The sequence below is a fragment of the Drosophila novamexicana genome, unplaced genomic scaffold, assembly GCF_003285875.2.
Source record: "Drosophila novamexicana strain 15010-1031.04,08,12 unplaced genomic scaffold, DnovRS2.1 tig00000960-arrow-arrow-pilon, whole genome shotgun sequence".
Taxonomy (NCBI): Eukaryota; Metazoa; Arthropoda; class Insecta; order Diptera; family Drosophilidae; genus Drosophila; species Drosophila novamexicana.
The window spans coordinates 1,021,047-1,039,539 of record NW_020824833.1 but is presented as its reverse complement, the minus strand read 5'-3'; the positions used below and the strand labels follow the sequence as shown (position 1 = coordinate 1,039,539).

Here is an 18,493-nt window from a genome sequence, read left to right as displayed (position 1 = left end):
GCGCTAAGAAAATGTAAGCACGGATTTGCTTTGCCCTTTTCAATGCAGGCCATTATCATACACCTACATATAATCGCAGGGCATTTGATGCCATCGCGTGCCATAGACAACACACAACACCTTCTAGCCTAACTATATACCAATACCAACAATAGCAACAACAATGCAACAGAACAGCTGTGCGGCGCCACAAATGGTTCTCATCAATTTGTTGGCCGGTTGGTCGCACGCGGCGTATGAGTAATAAATAAATACACACATTTCGCCTTTGATTCGGATTTAGCTATGCCAATTTTTAGCAACTCGACAATTTCTCTACCCGCCCATAAGTACTATGAGCACCGGCTAGAAGAGGAATCCAATAGCATAGCATATAAATAAGTTTGAAAAATGTTAAATAAAAAACTGTTAATTATAGCATTATTTTTGACTAGATTATTACAAAAGCCTTTACAAATATTCGAAATTTTAAAAAATATCCGTCAGGGTTAACAGTTGCACTTACATTAAGTCAAAATCAACAGAGACCACCAAAAAGTTCTCGCAACATTTAACCTCCTTTTAATTTATCCAACTGGTAAACTTAGCAGGCACTTCAGGCTGTTAAGCTGGCAAGTAAGCAGATCTGTGGCAATGCCAATGCCTGACAAGGAATGGAAACTGGGGCAGCACTATGTGGCAGCTTATTTAAAACATTCCAACAGCGTGAGTCTTCAGATTAATCATGAGCGAAACCCGTGTAATGGGTGAACACTGTAGCTGCCCATTTGAATGCCTGCTTGTTGTTTAGTTTCGAGCACTTTTATGACTGCTAACAACAGGAAGGCGGAAATCTGTTCAAAATATTTAAAATTCTTGTTGTTACAACAATATTCGTGAAATTTGGCTTTAGTTTAGACCATGATGCTCTCCGATTGCAATTGCCTATAATTATTACAATGCGTTAATAAGGCTTCATTGACTTTGCAAATGGGAAACAACTTAACGCAAATCGACCATACACAAACTGAGAGTTAACTCGAAATAATCCTAATATACACTATTGTATAGTCTAATATACATACTTTGTAAAGTTAGAAGCCCATTCACAACATTATTAAACCTTTTTTATGGCTTGTACCAGGTAATAGTGTACAAAATTATCACATGACATGGCAAAACTCTCTCTCTCTCTCTCTCGCAAACCAAAGCAGAATCTACTCAGCTTGCTGGAGAAGGTGAGCAGGTGGGAGCTACGTCTGCAACTGGCTGCAGCTGGCAAACAATGTAACAGAGCAACAGGTAACACAGGCAATGCAAAAATACTTTAGCACCTGACTATTAGTGTGTGTGTGTGTGTGCGTGTCCACTTGTGATTAAGTTAATGCGAATGCACTGAGGAGAACTGTAAATGCGCTTCAAATGTAAGCAAGTGCGGCTCTTAAGAGAATAATAAACGTAGACGCCAGGTTTGGTGGCCATGAAGAGATAATAATTGTTAACAGCATCGTTGTTGCTTATGCTTTGAATTCGAACTGTTTCCTCTCTCTCAAGTCTGACTTGGGCAGTAAAGAGAGCCGGACAGGCCGGCCCCAGGACACATACATATGCATACGTTGTCTCTCTCTCTCTCTTTACATTCACTTAATTGCTAATAGCTTAACGTAGAGATGAGCATGGACCGTGTGTTTGGCCGTGGCACGACGCGACAAAGAGCGTTCGTTCGGCACGATGAGCTCGATCTCAACCCGAGTAGATAGATAACAAGTAAGAGTGCTCGTGTCGGGAGTGGCCGAATAAGAGATATCCGAGCAACCTTCACACAAACACATGCACGCACGCCTCCCTAGCTCCTCGCTTTGCTCCACATTATGGGATATGTATATGAGTCGGAAAGGTATTTAAAAAGCAAAGTATTTAAAATTGGTATATGCTTTTTCAGAAGCTACATACCAAATTTGAATTATCCTGTCTCAAAATCAAGTACTATGAATATCAATAAAACGTTAAATGAGCAAGAAAATTGTGGAAAACCCAAAAAATATGTATAATAATTAATTTTATCAGATCGCGCTGGGCTAAGCCTTGCCTTGGTATATTTTTCGCGTGAGTGTTTGTGCGTATTCGGAAAAGTTACCGTACCATAACAAGCTTGCCTTCGCCCATCTCTAGTTTGAAGTCTGGTGCGTAAGAGCCGCATTAAGAGAGACGAGAGCGAAAAATGAACAGCCGGCAAGGCTGTCACGTCACATACTTATTCACCTACTATATATGTCTGGCTGCATCGCCCCTCTTTCTTCTGTTCGCATGACATGAGTCACGCATGTGAATGGTGCTCCTTGCTCCTTTGCTTCGCTGCCTTGCTTACACTTTGGTAGGGGGTAAGCGTGGTTTTTGTTTTCGTTTACATTACACCTTTTACATTGTCGCATGCGTCACCATGGCGAGGCATTAGTCGTTGTGAGGTGGCCAGCTTAAGAAAATTTAAATATGTAAGTACAGAAAAGCCGTAAAAACATGTGAAAAAAAAAAAACACACAAAAACTAGCCCAACGGGCCAATGCAAAAGCAGGCGAATCGATGAGGAGGACTCAATAACAATTATGCTGAGGCAGCAGCTAAATAAAATAAAATTAGCAAACACTCAGCACAAAATTGCGGCGCGTGTTAAGTGAGCATCGATGGGTGGGTCAGTGATGAGCCGGGGCGGATTGGGGAGGGCGGTTGGGTGTGCCAGGTGCCAAATGGCAGATGTCCGTGCATCATCCTCAGCAGCAAGAGCAAGAGCGACAACGACAACGACAACGACGGCGACGGCGACGGCGACGGCGACGTGGGAATGGGAAGAATATAACAAGAGAAAAGAACAAACATTTTTGTTGTTGTTTTAATTTTGCTATTTTTGCTATTTGCGCACATTTTTAGCACATTTCTTATTGCACTTGCACTTGTTTTCGTTGTTGTTGTTGTTGTTGTTGTTGTTGTTATTGTTGTTGCAGCGTGTTTGACAAAACTATTATTTATTTGTTGTTGTGTTGTTGCTGTTGTTATATGTTTTTTTTTTTTTCTGTTCTTTGGCCTTTGGCTATCGGTTTTCGTTCGCACTTATATCATAAATTGAACAGCGTTTGGTGCAATTAAAAACATTATTGGCAAATAACAGCAACAACAAGAATATCGAGAATCGCGAGAATTGAAACGCGTGAAACGAGCGCTGACCAAACAAACGGTAAACAGCAAACGGGCAACTGCCAAACAGCAAACTGCAAAAATGAAACGACGACGCGCCAGCGCCAGCGCCAGCAGCAGCAGCGACGCTGACGCAATGGCTACCAAGCAACCGAACTTACACACCTACAGCCACAGCCTAGCAACGCCGCAAGAGTCGCGAGAGCCAACACACAACGACGACGTCGACGCTGACGCTGACGCTGACATCGACGCCATTGCCAGGACAACGGCGGCAACGGACGGTGAGAAAATAACTAACGAAAAACAACAAAAAGCAAGACGTTGCCGAACATTAAGTGCCCTTACAGACGTGTAGAAGATGTTCGATGCACGTTCTTAACTTAACGTTGCTTTATCTTTAAATGGTAGCTCCATATTTATATTTTTGGTCAAATTTAACGCACATACGAAACCTCGTTAAGGAATTTCATCTGGAAACTTTGAAAACAAATTGGGTTTGTTGACTCTTAAAACCAACATTCCTTTGCGTACCAATAACTATTATATTTATTCTTATACCAAACACACAATAATAATAAATACATATGTACATATGTATATTCAATATTCTCCATATGCCTTATATGCCTATTTGACAAATTCATACTACCATCTATATATAAGGGCATAGTAAATGACGGCTAGAGAGAAAGGTTGCTCTTAAGCAACATAATCAGAGCAGAGACTAGGACAAGGCGCAGCACTTATAATAGGATAGTAGCCTCAACTATGTGCTGAGGCTTGAGACTTCCATTGCTATATTAGAAATATAGAAATAGAAATATCAAATATATTAGAAATGAACTCAAGCTTTATAGATCTCATTCAATATACAACAAATTATTAGAATCGCATGCAATTAGTGCAATATCTGATTTACTGTTAATGGATCGAAATTCGGGCTAATGAGTCAATCTTTTCACTTTAAAGAACTAAACTGAAAAAAGGATTAAGTTTAACTCAATTTGGAATATTAAAAAATTATATTACTTTTTGAACTTCACCTATAAGGCTTTCAGCTTGGAGTAAGGAAAATATATTTTAAGTTTTTCACATTGTAAATCAAGAGATTCACATATAATTTATTCCAGTTTGATATCTTTTTAGTTCGTAAGGTTCGCTTATCAAGATCTTCGAATCTCATGTTTTTCTTATTATTGTCGGAAACAAAGTATAATATAACTTTGGGATTGCAAAGATTTCTTTCTGAACTGAGTACAGCTAACATTAATTTATTTTCAAATAAGAATATATCTTCTGTTTTATTAAATCCGGGCTTAACTATGAAATATTTAAAATGTTATCCCCTTGTGGATCTTATAGATATATTACATCCTCAAAATTGATTGCAACTGATAATGACCAAAAATAGGTAGGAATTACATAAATTCGATGTGTTAACTTAAAAGTTTACTGCTAATGGCTTTTGGTAAGGGTATTCAAAAGTTGTATTTGTTCCAATAATGTTTGTCGAGCTTGTCAAGCGCAAAATGAGCAAAATGTTGAGCGAATATTCAACGGTAGTTGGACGCCACGCTGTGAATTACAGAGAGTAGGAAAGAGAAATAGGGAGAACAAGTGAGCAAGAGAGACAGACAGACAGAAAGAGAAAATTGCGGCAAGAGAGTGTGCACGTGAAAAGAAAACACTTAAAAGCGAAAGGTCATAAGAAAATTAAGTACGCGACTCTTAAGCAAAATGTGGACTGGTGAGGGGTGGGGCGGGGCGGGGCGGGGCGGGGTGAAATGCCCAGCCCACATTTCGTATGCATGTACAAATGTGTGTTTGCATGCGTGTATGTAGTGTGTACATACATGCACATACATGCATATGTGTGCATGTTTGCGATACAATTTCAAACGGGAATCGCCTTCTTTCTTATCCATTGTTTTTGTTGTAATTATAGCTCCCTTGGGGTTAGCAACAAAATTTCGAATTCAAATAAATAAATAATATATAAATAACTACACATTGTGGTCTGAATGCTCACTTTCTCTGTTTATCCATCAATCATTTCAGCAATTTGCAAGCAGGCACACACACACACACACACACACGCACGCACACCAACAAACATAGTCTTTCTTTCAGTTTTGATTTGAATACAATCAACGTTCATTGAAGCGCAAAAAAAAATGCGAATGCTAATCGAAGCGACAAATTTCGAATTGCGAGCTAAACTCTGGAATGCAATGTTGAATCAATTTGCTGTGACTCGATTTAATTGAAATTTGTGGTATCAAACTGCATTCCACTTAAGCTGCTGCTGCTGCTACTTGGGGCAAGGGGAGAGGGGAGTGCGGGGCCCAACAGGTGCGCATATTGCGTATACGCCGCGGTGGCCGCCAACGGTCATAGATACGCATCTTTGCGGCACGTAATGAAGTCTTGAATGTAAAAGTCATGTATATTAGCTGTGCGGCAATAAAGTCAAGTAAATGGCTAACAAATTGCGCACATGCCTTCCGCCAAAAATATCAATTATTGTAAGAGCTTTGCACGAAAAAGTAAAATAACAAGTGTGCTCTAGTTGCGACTGACCGACCGGGAGATACCCTAAGTGCTGCTCAGTGAGCAACTACCGATACTGAAAATTTAAATTCTCCTCTTAGCCATACGCAATGCGGCGGAATGCATTCTTAAATAACTTCGGTGTTTATTGTCCGATCATTATGGTATTTGAAGCGCTAACTAAGTCACTCACAAATTGGTTCACATTTCATAGTGTAGGGCTTTCAGTTTAGAATTGCGGTTGGAACGGGTGGAGGTATTTTAATTAAGTTAATATGTACAGACTACATAAGAAATTTCGGTGCTTCTAGCTTTTAAAATCTCCGTGTTATGTACAAAACACCTCGTGTCAATATCGATATTTATCGATGGCAATATCGATATTTATCGATAGCAGATATAATATATATACATACGCTGAATACTCCAAGTCTCTAACTTTCATATATAGATATATAGATATTTATGCCTCAACCTTTTCTTTGTTAACTTATATACCCTATTTTGACTAATTTAAAATGGGTCCAGGGTATAGAACAAACAATCACAGCAGCAACTGCAACAACAACAAACATGTCACAAATCATGGCCCAATAGAGTACATCAAGCGGAAATGATTCCATTAGATTGAAACACTTTTTGTTGTTATGTTGTGTAATTGTTGTTGTTGTTGTTGTTGTTGTTGTTGTTGTTGTTGTTGTTGTTGTTGTTGTTGTTGTTGTTGTTGTTGTTGTTATTATTGTTGTTGTTGTTGTTACTATTGCTGAGCGCTTACTATTGAGGCGCGCACATTTCATTCATTCATTCAAAGAGACGACAAATGAAGCGCGTAATATATTGTATATTGACAAATTGTGAAGCTTCATTTTTATATATTTTTATACCCTGAGCCCATTAAAAATGGGTATAAGGGTATATTGTATTTGTGCGAAAGCCAAATGTATGTAACAGGCAGAAGGAAGCATCTCCGACCCCATAAAGTATATATATTCTTGATCAGCATCAATATCCGAGTCGATCTAGCCATGTCCGTCTGTCTGTCCGTCCGTCTGTCCGTATGTATGAACGCAAGGATCTCAGAACCAATAAGAGCTAGAGACTTGAATTTTAGATGTAGGTCCTCCTAGTTCCCGCGCAGATCGAGTTTGTTTCCGATAATCGATAACTTACTCCGTTTCCAAGCAATCGATAAAAATCGATATCGATATCCTGTTTTTTGGGCAATTTTGGTAAATAATAAGAGCTAGAGTCACCAAACTTGACATATAGCTTCTAAAATATAATATATATATGCATTTGATGTTGGAATAAGAGGGTTCAGGGTATCCCCTAGTCGGCAGCTCCCGACTAGAACCTCTTGTTTTTGTTCTGCGCTCTCCTGTTGAGAGTCAAGGTACCTCACAAGTACCTCAGACACACCTGGGACAATTGAAGCCACCAGCCAAAATCATGTCAGGGTCAACTCACCGCTGAGGCTTAACTCAGGGCACCCAAACGGCAAGAACTGGGCCAATGCCAGGCAACAAACATAACTAATAATAATGGGCACCTGTACACAATTTGCTTGTTGTCGCTGTCCACGAATCAGGACACATCCAATAGCCATTGGCCACACTTTGGATATGTTGGCATAATTTAATCAAACTATTGAAATCAGCTAAAAGCCAAAAGACGTCAGGTACAAATTCAGTTTTGACTTGGCATTCAAATTGATCGGCTTTTTTGACAAAGGTCGCAACCCAACCAAATCGTAGATAATGATATATATACGTGCATACAGCACTTTAAAATTGTTGACAGACTGACCGACCGACCGACTGACTGATTAGTTATTAACGCACAGCGCAGAGACTAATTCGAGAAATATTAATATCTGATTTTCTCACTTTTGTTAGTCTTAGCCCGCTGGGCAATGCCAGCCGCAAGTTTGGAAAAGCGTCAAAGTAATTTTCCAAGATTTTTGTTCAAATTCATGTGAGGGGCGCTTTACACTTTTCGGAAAATCCATTATTCCTTTATGGAATTGGGGCTCAAAGATTTGATGGATAGGACGTTTCGGGCTCCAATGCATTGCTAAGAATCTTTATGAATATTCATTTGAGACGTGTTTCTAACTTTTTGCAATATCCAAGCTTCCTCGCTAGCAATGCGATTTAAAATTTTTTTTTTTTTAGTTTTTAAGTGTTCCGGCAAAGTTTCGGCTGCAAATTCATTTCTAAAGATCCTTATGATAATCCCATACTTTCGCAAAATCTAAGCTTCTCTGGTGGAAAATGTAGATCAAAGAATTTTTAATGTTGTAAGTTTTATCCGATTTTCTTCAAAGCTTATTCCAAAGCCCTTCGTAGGAACTTAATGAATGCGTGTATCAGTGGATTGCCGGAAAGCGATTGTATAAAAGTTTTTATTTACTTTTCCGCTAACATACTCTCATCACGAGACTAGAATGGCTGCTAAGCGTTGCAACCAATTTTCGTTCTTAATTCGATACAAACTCAATTTCAAACACATTTTCATACAAAATTAACAAGTAAGAGGTTCTAGTCGGGAGCTCCCGACTAGGGGATACCCTGAACCCTCTTCTTCCAACATCAAATGCATATATATATTCTATTTTAGAAGCTATATGTCAAGTTTGGTGACTCTAGCTATTATTATTAAATAAAATTGCCAAAAAAAAAACAGGATATCGATTTAGATTTTTATCGATTGCTTGGAAACGGAGTAAGTTATCGATTATCGGAAACAAACTCGATCTGCGGGGGAACTAGGAGCATCTACATCTAAAATTTCAGCCTCTAGCTCTTATAGGTTTTGAGATTCGGCCGGACGGACGGACGGACGGACGGACAGACAGACGGACATGGCTAGATCGACTCCGCTATTGATGCTGATCAAGAATATATATACTTTATGGAGTCGGAGAAGCTTCCTTCTGCCTGTTACATACATTTGGATTTTGCACAAATACAATATACCCTTGTACCATTTTTAATGGGTTCAGGGTATAAAAATCATTTGGAACGTGTTTCACATTTTTCACAGAATCCAAGCTTTTTCGGGCAAAGTTTTCAGTTTTGTCCACAAACTTACTTCCGAGCTCTACATGGAAACTTAAGGAATATGTGTTTCACGAATTTTGGAAATTCCATCCGCAAACTGTTGAAATCGACGGAAAATTGTCAACGTTTTTCACAAAATCTAACGCTTTTGTATGGAATTGCCGGTGAATGGTTTAGTGAAAAAAAGTTTGTTTTTTATTCGGCTTCAAGATTCTCACGAAATCAGCTATGTGAGCGGAAACAGGTGATTCGAAAATTTGGATCCATTAAGATTAAACTTTAGACTTGGAGACTTTAATTTTCCAGGATGAAGCTATTAAGCTATATATATAACATTTGATGCACATTTCCAGCAAGGCCGGTAAATACCCACAAGATAGTTAATACTAATGGATCTGGCACGTTTTGGCACCAAATACTCGTTTGTAAGTGAGAATAAACTTACCTTTGGCCAACTGAGGTTGCGTTTTTGTGCCCATCGTGAGACAGATGCACAGGATGCACAAGGATATGTTGAATCCGTTGTCGATCAACTGATATTTGACTATATAGAATCTATTTCCGTCTCTTTTCTCTTCCTTTCTCTGTCGCTCCCTCTAAGCTGCTGAGGCTGTTTGTGGTCGAGGGGCTGGACGTGTTTCTCGCTGTTGTTGCGGTACTCGCTGGTTTTGTACTCGCTGGTTTTGTATTCGCTGGTTTTGTTCTCGCTGTTGTTATTAGACAGGCGTTAAACTCCATGTGTTGGCCTTGCCGTGCCGCCGTCAGCTGTGAAAAGAGTCAAGGGTTACCCAGATGAAAGCGAGTGTATTTATTTATGATGAGTTGACTTTTTTTACTCAATAAATAATTGATTTGCAGTGTAAGTTAGTCGTTCGGGTTAAGGGAGCAGCTGTTGTCACATGCTATGCATTATGTAAATGATATGGCCAAATGATATGGATGTGGTCGCATTGACATGAACTTGACATGTGAACAAATTTCCACAAACGAAAAACATTCGTTGACCGTTGAGCGTTGATTTTGAAATAAGTACTTGACCGGATAAGCTTTTAAATATTTGATGCCTCCACACGACAATTGTCACACAACTTTGATTGTAGCTTCATTTCCATTTCAATTCATGATTGGGAATCAGTGCAATAGGTCAATGGTGGCTAGCCCTTTACCTTTACCGTTTACCTTTACCTTTACCTTTACCTTTACCTTTACCTTTACCTTTACCTTTACCTTTACCGTTCACCAAACGCACTTCTCCAACTGAATAACAAATCTTTCGAAGAATGCGTGGGAACCCAGCAGCTGTTCCTCTTCCCTTTCAATTTGCTAATGCACTTTTGCGAACTGTTTCGCAAGACATTCCACTTCCACTTAACCAGGCCAAAACCGTTTCTGTTTGATAAGCAAACTTGCCACCGGCCACACGCAGCGCAAAATTGCAAAATTGCAGTCACAAACACTCACACATTCACCTGTTCACCTATTCACCTATTCACGTATTCTCAAATTGCCGAGGCGCACCTCACCTAGCTCTGTGCCGCAAAGAGCCTGGCAACGTAATACATATTTATTTAATAACTGTTTATGGTTCATGGGTATAAAAGAATCGCGAATGAAATGAAAACAAAGGACGGTTTCCTTTGGGCATAGTTAATCTCGTTGATTATTCCGGATACCTTCAAGGGAAAACAAGCTAAATTATATAGTAATATAATGAACCGGACTATTCCGGCCTAATTATCTGTTTGATACAGTTTGATAACTAGTATCTCGGGCATAGTTAAGCTCGTAGACTAGTCCCGATACACTCAAAGATATTAATTAATACAATCTTAACCTTAAGCATGCATTCATCTCGACTTTTTACTAATCCGATCCGGCAAACTCCGACCTACTTTCCATGGTTCATCATCTAAGAAGATATATATGTATAAACGTACAAGCCGACATGGCTTTATGTATATACATAGATCTATGTTGGTCCTAACTGACTGACGTGCACCCCAAGTTGTAAGAGCTAGGAGCTGAAATTTGTACTTACCTTACCTTATCTGATAAAGGAGCACGCTATGCCGGGGTTAGGCAAATTACATCCGCAAGTGTGGAAATTTCGCGAACAACGGTTGTATTTAACTTCTTTTTTTTTACCATCTGATTGGTGCATATTTAATTATTAAATTTCTTTGTGAAAATGTATTTGGGTGGTTTTTCATAACATTTGCAGAATATGCATCTCTTGGATAGAAAAGCGGTTAAAAGCATCACACAACGGAACTAAAATGGGGGAATAAGTTGAAATCTGGACCGGAGAAGATTGGGTAAGGCTAGATAAGTAATATCATATCATATCCATCGCATTACGATACTTTTCGTTAGCCATTAACCCATTGACTATCGCTAGAGGCTTAGATACATCATGTCGGTAATTAGCATTGCAACAATCGTATAATAAGAGTATACAAAAGCGTGTCTTTCGCACGACCACAGTCAACGCTGACTACAAGGTCCAAGCGCGTCGCAACTAAACAACGATTGAAGTGCCGACGTCCAAGTGTAATTACTGTAACGTTAATCGAAGGCATTCAAACTTGACTAATGGGTGTGCTTGTGTGCTTGTATGTGTGTGCGTGTGTGCGTATGTGTGAGCCGGATATGGTAACGAGTGCGTAGGCGTAGGCGAGGGGCTCGGGCCCTGGCTTGGGCTTGGGCTTGAGGACTGGGCTTTCTCTAAATGCTCGCGTAATATATCATAATTTATTTGCACAGCGTACACAATAACTAATGGAGAATTAATAATGGCAACAACAGAAATAACAATAACAGAAAATATATAAAAAAAACGGCAACAATTCAAATTTTGTGCGTATTGTACGTAAAACCGATTGAAACGATTAACCGATTAGCGGAAGCTCTCTGTGGCACGCAATGTGTCTATGGATGAGAGAGCTAGCGGCAAAGCAAATGAATGACGAACACAGAGAGAAAGAGAGCGGGAGAGAGAGAGAGAGAGAGCGCCACACACAAAGTAAATCAAAACAAACGATAAAACAATGCCAAAGCAAGACAAAAGTACAAGCTAATTAATGCGGATTTTAGATCGTAGCGAGTGCAGGCGTACCTAAAAATCGGACTACGAGAGAGACCAAGAGAGCAAGAGAAAGAGAGAGCGAATGACGTGTGCAGAAACTAACAACGTCGAACTGCAAATGCCCTTTTTGAGCATGAAATAGTAAGGCAACAAGAAAACCCAGTTCGTATACAAAAAATGGTTCAGAATATTGTACACTTTAAACTAAGACTAAAAATAAACTATGATCATTAGAGATTACAAACAAAAACAGCAACTTAATAAAAGGAACACTCTTAGATTTAATTTATGTATGTTTACAGCCTGACGTTGTTAAAATTCTTATCTTAGGCGGAAATAATAAAGTGTGAAATATAATATACAGCTTTCTTTAGATACTTATGTATGTACATATGTACATACATATATAAAACGAATCACAGAAATTTCAAGGGAATGCTGGATGCTCTAACAAATTGTACAGTATAATGTACGGCATACATATTGAAACAGATTCTTATTAGGGCTAAGTTTATTTGTTCCAATACATCTTGCAATTTTTACCTTCAGGCGGCATACGTACATACATACATACATATGTATATGCATGTAAATGTAGGGTGAGTAAGCGCGGCGCGAAAAAACCCATGAATACTGGAAACAAAACAAAAGCCGCAAAACGGGCATACAAATGAGACACTATGCAAATATATGTATGCATGTGTGTATGTATGTCGGCGTGTGTGTGTGCGCCGAGTACAAGCAGACCGACTGAGAGTCATGCTCCATTGTGGATCAGGTAATGTAATGTTGGCGATTGACGAAGCTGCAATACCCTAGAAATTTCGAGTTTTTAGTGTATATTGAAGACGTCTTAAACCATGGATAATACTATAGTTATATTAATACACATGAAAGTCAAAAGAGTCAAAGTGTGCAAAATGAATCTATAACTTATACTTATTTTATTAACCAGCACAATTGCCCTAGAAATGGTTTAGAAACATTGTGTAAGACATATTTTTTTAGTTTAAGATATTTGAAATAAGTATCGAATAAAGAACCATAAATTGGTTAAATGTAAACTTTTGTATATAGATCTTTGAAAATGAGTTTTAAACTGATCAAACAGTTAACTATGCTACTTATAGCTGTCGTACCTTGAAGCCATTGCAAATGGTTAAAATTATAGCAGAAAATATCAATTATCCCATTTTCATAATATTGATAAGTTATGTTATTGGGGCTATAAGTTCGAATGCACCATATTTGGTATGCAGGTTTTCGTATGAATAGATGAAATGTTAAAATTGGAACGTAGAACCTTGCGATATATATTTGTGGCCTACAAATTGCAAAGGATCGGACTTTAAGCACCGACGCTATTGAAGAACACGTTTCTCTGTATTTTGGTGTATTCATATATAAAAGAAAGCTGGAATATTTGTTGTTGCTTTGTCACTTGACACAGGGTACAGGGTATTTCAAATTGGGGCAACCCAACTAAAGCACTCTTGATGGGAAAAAAGGGACTAAGATTAAGGAAGCATCTCCTACTCTACAAAGTAGTTTAGGCATATCCGTCCTTTTGTCCATCTGTCCGTCAGCGCAGTACAAGGTTGTTTCCGATCACCGATAAAAATTCCCGTTTCAAAGCAATCGATAAGAAATCAAAAAATCAAAATCCTCTTTTGGGGCTTAAGAGCTAGTCACACAAATTTAAATTTTAAATCTGACTATTAGAATAGATCAAGTATCTTTCAATTGCTTTTACTTCGATTTTTGCAATATGTTTGTGAAACAGTCTCAGGGTATGCCCTGGTCGGGCACTCCCGACCAGAGCACCCTTGTTTAAATTGGTGTTGGGTTGTTTGTCTCCATTTTGATTAGGTATTTACATAGTGTGTTGTTAATTGTTTCGATTTTGTGACAAATGAGCCCTTTTATCAGGCATATTATATTATATCTGTAAGGTCTGGACAATACTTGGATTCGAAGATCGTTATTGTATTGTAAAGTATTTATTTTACGAATATATGTACATATTCTATTCTATTCTATTAGCTAATTGCAACATATTTGATCTCTTTAGCATTTCAGCCATTGTTATATAAATATTTCATCACAAAGGTATTACAATTTATAATCATGATACAAGGCCGCCCCTGAAAGCTTTTTAGCCTGGACATAAGCTACGCATGGAAGGATATTGAGACGTCAATACGCTGTCGATAGTTATATTCGTGCAATTTGTTACAAAGCAATTTTGGATGATGTAAGTTCCGTTGCACTTAGGTATAGGTGTATATGGAGTTGCGGACCTTTTACCTTGATCGCGTTGTCCCTGGGAACATTATGCGATTAAAACAAATACGTAATCCATTCCAAATAATCGGCGACTATTTGTGGCTATTATTTGCAGTCGCTATTAACACACACACACACACACACACACACACACACACACACACACACACACACACACACACACACACACACACACACACACACAACACAAATCAGAGGTAAAACTACAAAAAAAGAAATATGATTAGCCTACCTTTATACATGCTCAAACAGCGCTGAACTAATTAACTTTTGGCTAGGCCCACGCCGAGTGCTTGGAATTATAATTATGACTCTTGATCTGAGATACTTATGGCTGTAGTAACTTTCTGTCGAAGCTACAAAATCTATTAATAAGCCTTTATTTATGGCCCAGTTACCTTCGATATGACTAGCAGCAACGCTTCAGTTGCCCGATTTCGTATAATTTCTGTGTCTGTGTCATGTCACACGCGTCGTATGCGTAATTTGAGACTGAGATGGGAGTCAAATTTGAAGTACATACATAGTTCGCTACAAGTTTATCGATAATAGTTTTAAGCATTTGTCCCAGTCGAAGGCCACAGTAGGTGTTGCTATTTAGGATTAGGGTTGATAGTTTCTATCGGGGAACGTAATGACCATAATCAGGTAATATATCAACTTTTAACCATAGGCACGCACATATGTATGTACATATGTATGTACATAAGTATGTAAGTGCGCAGATGGCAGAGCCGCAACGAGCCGAATTTATTATAATAATATTCTCATCTACTTCTCTCTCCAGCCGATTCCCATTCACAGGCTGTCAGTCAATGCAGAGGAACATCCCATCAACAGGCACAAGTCAACATGCTCAACATTCATTCGCAGAGACACGTCGCCAGAAGGTTTGAGTCAATTTTGAGCGCAGGCTCCCATGGTATAATCTAAAAACAACTAAAAGGTTCTAGTCGGGAGCTCCCGACTAGGGGATACCCTGAACCCTCTTATTCCAACATCAAATGCATATATATATTCTATTTTAGAAGCTATATGTCAAGTTTGGTGACTCTAGCTCTTATTATTTACCAAAATTGCCCAAAAAACAGGATATCGATATCGATTTTTATCGATTGCTTGGAAACGGAGTAAGTTATCGATTATCGGAAACAAACTCGATATGCGCGGGAGCTAGGAGCATCTACATCTAAAATTTCTCTAGCTCTAATAGGTTTTGAGATCCTTGCGTTTATACATACGGACGGACGGACGGACAGACAGACGGACGGACAGACAGACGGACATGGCTAGATCGACTCGGCTATTGATGCTGATCAAGAATATATATACTTTATGGGGTCGGAGATGCTTCCTTCTGCCTGTTACATACATTTGGATTTTGCACAAATATAATATACCCTTCTACCCATTTTTAATGGGTTCAGGGTATAACAAGGGTATATGATAAAGGCTATCAGCTAGCCTTCTTTGTGAGCTAGGTTTCGCTGAATAATGCCTTTACTGGCACTCTTTGGGGCAGCAGGGGCAGCATTCACCTGTGGTAAGTAGGTGTCCTTTAAGCCAAGGAACAAATTGCTACGTTCGTAGTTGTTTGAAAAAAAAAACAGAAAACTTCGCAGAATTGACCTCACGGATAGACCCAAATAAATAAATCTTTAAATAATAATTAATAAATAAATAATCGAATATACATACATACTCTATGTGGTCGAAGATACTTCCTTCTAGCTGTCACAAACACTTGCACATAACCATAATACCCTTTGTACGCATTTGCAATGACTTCAGCGTATGCAAATAACCGTTAGCTTAAGGCTTTAAATGAAATTTGAAATTCAATTATTATTCGTCGACAGAGCTGTTGACGATCAAACGTGCTTTCGCTGTTCGCTGCGCGCAACTAACAAAAGATAACGGCACTTCTAGCAACGGTATCTTGTCTTCGTCTTTGAGCGCTTTATTGCCTTATTGCCTTATTGCTTTACTGCGTTCTGCTTTGTTATTGGCGTTGCTGAGCTGAGTGAGCATCAGACGTTCGTGTGTGTGTGTGTGTGTGTGTGTGTGTGTGTGTGTGTGTGTGTGTGAACCTGGCAAGTGTTCTATGCGTGCGTGTGTGTGCGTGCTAGACTATTTTAAATATGCAGATAGCAGACGCCTGCTGGCCCTGACGAGATTCGTGGGAAGTCGTCCGATGACGGGCTTCGAAGTCAAGCGGAGGAGTAAACAGCGAATGAAGCAGCAAGTGCCGTTTACCTCATCCAGTTGAGAGTGGGGAATGCTGCTCCCACACAAGGCGCAAGTGTCGCGCATAGAGCAGCATTTGAGGTCGCTCGGCTGTGTAAATGGGCCCGTTCCCGTCGTGGAGGAGCAGCTACTTTGCACAATGCTTCGCGTGCGCCTGCCTATCCTCCATGAGGAGAAACCTCTACGAGATGGTGTTGCGATTATTCAAACTCCAACCGTTGCGGATGCGGAAGCTAATTGTGGAGAACACGAAGCTTGAGAGTGAATGGGAAATTGGGACGGCTCACTAGCAGCTTACTCCTGACGACTCCGTGGGACACCTGTTCGAGATAAACCTTAAGGACAAGCTGTCGCTTGAGCGACCTTAAGTAAGCAGCTAAGCAGGGTCCTGGCCATGCGAACCCTTTTCGAAGTTGGATGCTGATAGAGGGATCCCATCGCTGATTTGGCCAAAGAGGACCTGGCTCAGTGCAGCAAGGTGTCTCTGGTGTCTCTGGCTTGCTCCAAATAATATGCAATTTTCGAGCTGGCGGATGCTAGACATTAAAATATCCAGCCAGTTTTTTTAGCTTAATTGTCCGAGACCGTAAGCAGGGACAAAAGGTTGCCCCACGGGCAGCTGAAGGAACGCTACGTAACCGGCGATTGCGTACACGGATTGCCCGAGTTTTGCGAGTTTTGCATTCACGTGTATTACAAGTTTGGGGTTTCCCCTGAGAAGTACATTACGTATTTGGATGAAGTGCTGGTAGGCTACGAGTCATCCTTGATCATGATGCGAAAGCCTCGTCCTCCATGTGGTTCAGTAAAATATCCAGACAGGCTGCTAGCTGAGTGTGACACAATGTTCGAGTCCAGTGAATGCTACACGTTTCCGGGACCAATGGGTCAATCAATGCAATGAATGTCTATGATATTCATTAGTGCAGACTGCCTGGGCTGGGTGTGAGTGACAAGAATCCGGTTGAGATTCTTATCACACACACGCCCACCTTGAATAAGAGTGTTGGGACTAATCGGAGGCGCACTTGTAGTGTATATTTGCCCCTTCTCGGGCTCACTTAACGAATTAAATGCTGACGAGCAGGTTGCGTGTGTGAATAGGTGGGAAGCGCATGTTTGAGAGGCAGGGCAAGGTCGGCCTCCAACATGTGAAGTGGTAGACGCATGAGTTGTGGGCTCGGAGGACCAGAGTTGCTAAGGATGTAAATCCTTGCAAATGTCAAAGATGAGTGGCCCACTTTCCTGGAGCGCACTAAGAACGAACTAATTGCAAACTTATAAAACAATTAGCGCTAAAGGATGGGTACTCAGGTGTGAGTAGCCTCCTTCTAGACAACACTCATTTAATGGCATTGTCGAATTGTATGAATGTTTTTTCGAATGAGTCATTCCCCAGGGCAGATCCTCAGGGCTCGCCACCTTAGTGTGGGGTATCCTGTTGATCCTCTCTTGGGCACTGACGTGGAGTGGTCGAGTAAGTTCCATGCTTTGGATGTATTCACTGGGCAAATATGTACTGAAAGTGGATTGTAAGTTATTTCCTCAGTGAGTGCGAGAGTGACAGTGCTGGTAAAGTTGGGCGACAGGATCAAGAGCAATCCTCGATCTTCCTCCAATGCTAGAAAACGTTCTGGACCTGATTATGTAGGAAAGGCGTCTCAAGAGCGTGCGTGTCCAAATGCCTGACAGACAATTGGTATTACACAGGACAGTTGTGTGGAGAATGACTGGAGGTATGTTAGTTGCTCGGTTGAATCTTCGCGTATGACCTAAGAGTTTTTGTAGAATTGCTTAAGTACAGCGTACGAGTATGGCGGAAGTTTTGGGATCAGTTGGACAACGAAAAGTATGCGACTGAGTTGAAATACCTTGGCACAATCTTCGGCGGGAGGGTGTGTTTTATTCCTCATATCGCTAGTCTGAAGGATCGACTGATGACTTTGGTTGGCAAGTGTATCGAATATTGAGGAGCGACTAAGGTATTTAGGAGTTCAGGCGTCGATCCTTGTTGCACAAGGATGCCATTGCTGCAGAATGTTCAGTGAGTGCAAAAGACGATTCTCCCTAT

General features: G+C 40.0%; 1 protein-coding gene across 3 annotated transcripts in view; it reads right to left on the bottom strand.

Moving 5' to 3' along the window:
- Positions 1-18,493, bottom strand: part of LOC115765407 (phospholipid-transporting ATPase ID) — a 53,457-nt gene that overhangs the window by 17,611 nt on the left and 17,353 nt on the right. For all 3 annotated transcript variants that reach the window (XM_030708949.1, XM_030708951.1, XM_030708950.1), the window contains exon 2: positions 9,229-9,548. In XM_030708949.1, the coding sequence (XP_030564809.1) occupies positions 9,229-9,262 (34 nt within the window). In that variant the 5' untranslated portion in view covers positions 9,263-9,548. The remainder of the gene's footprint in view (positions 1-9,228; positions 9,549-18,493) is intronic.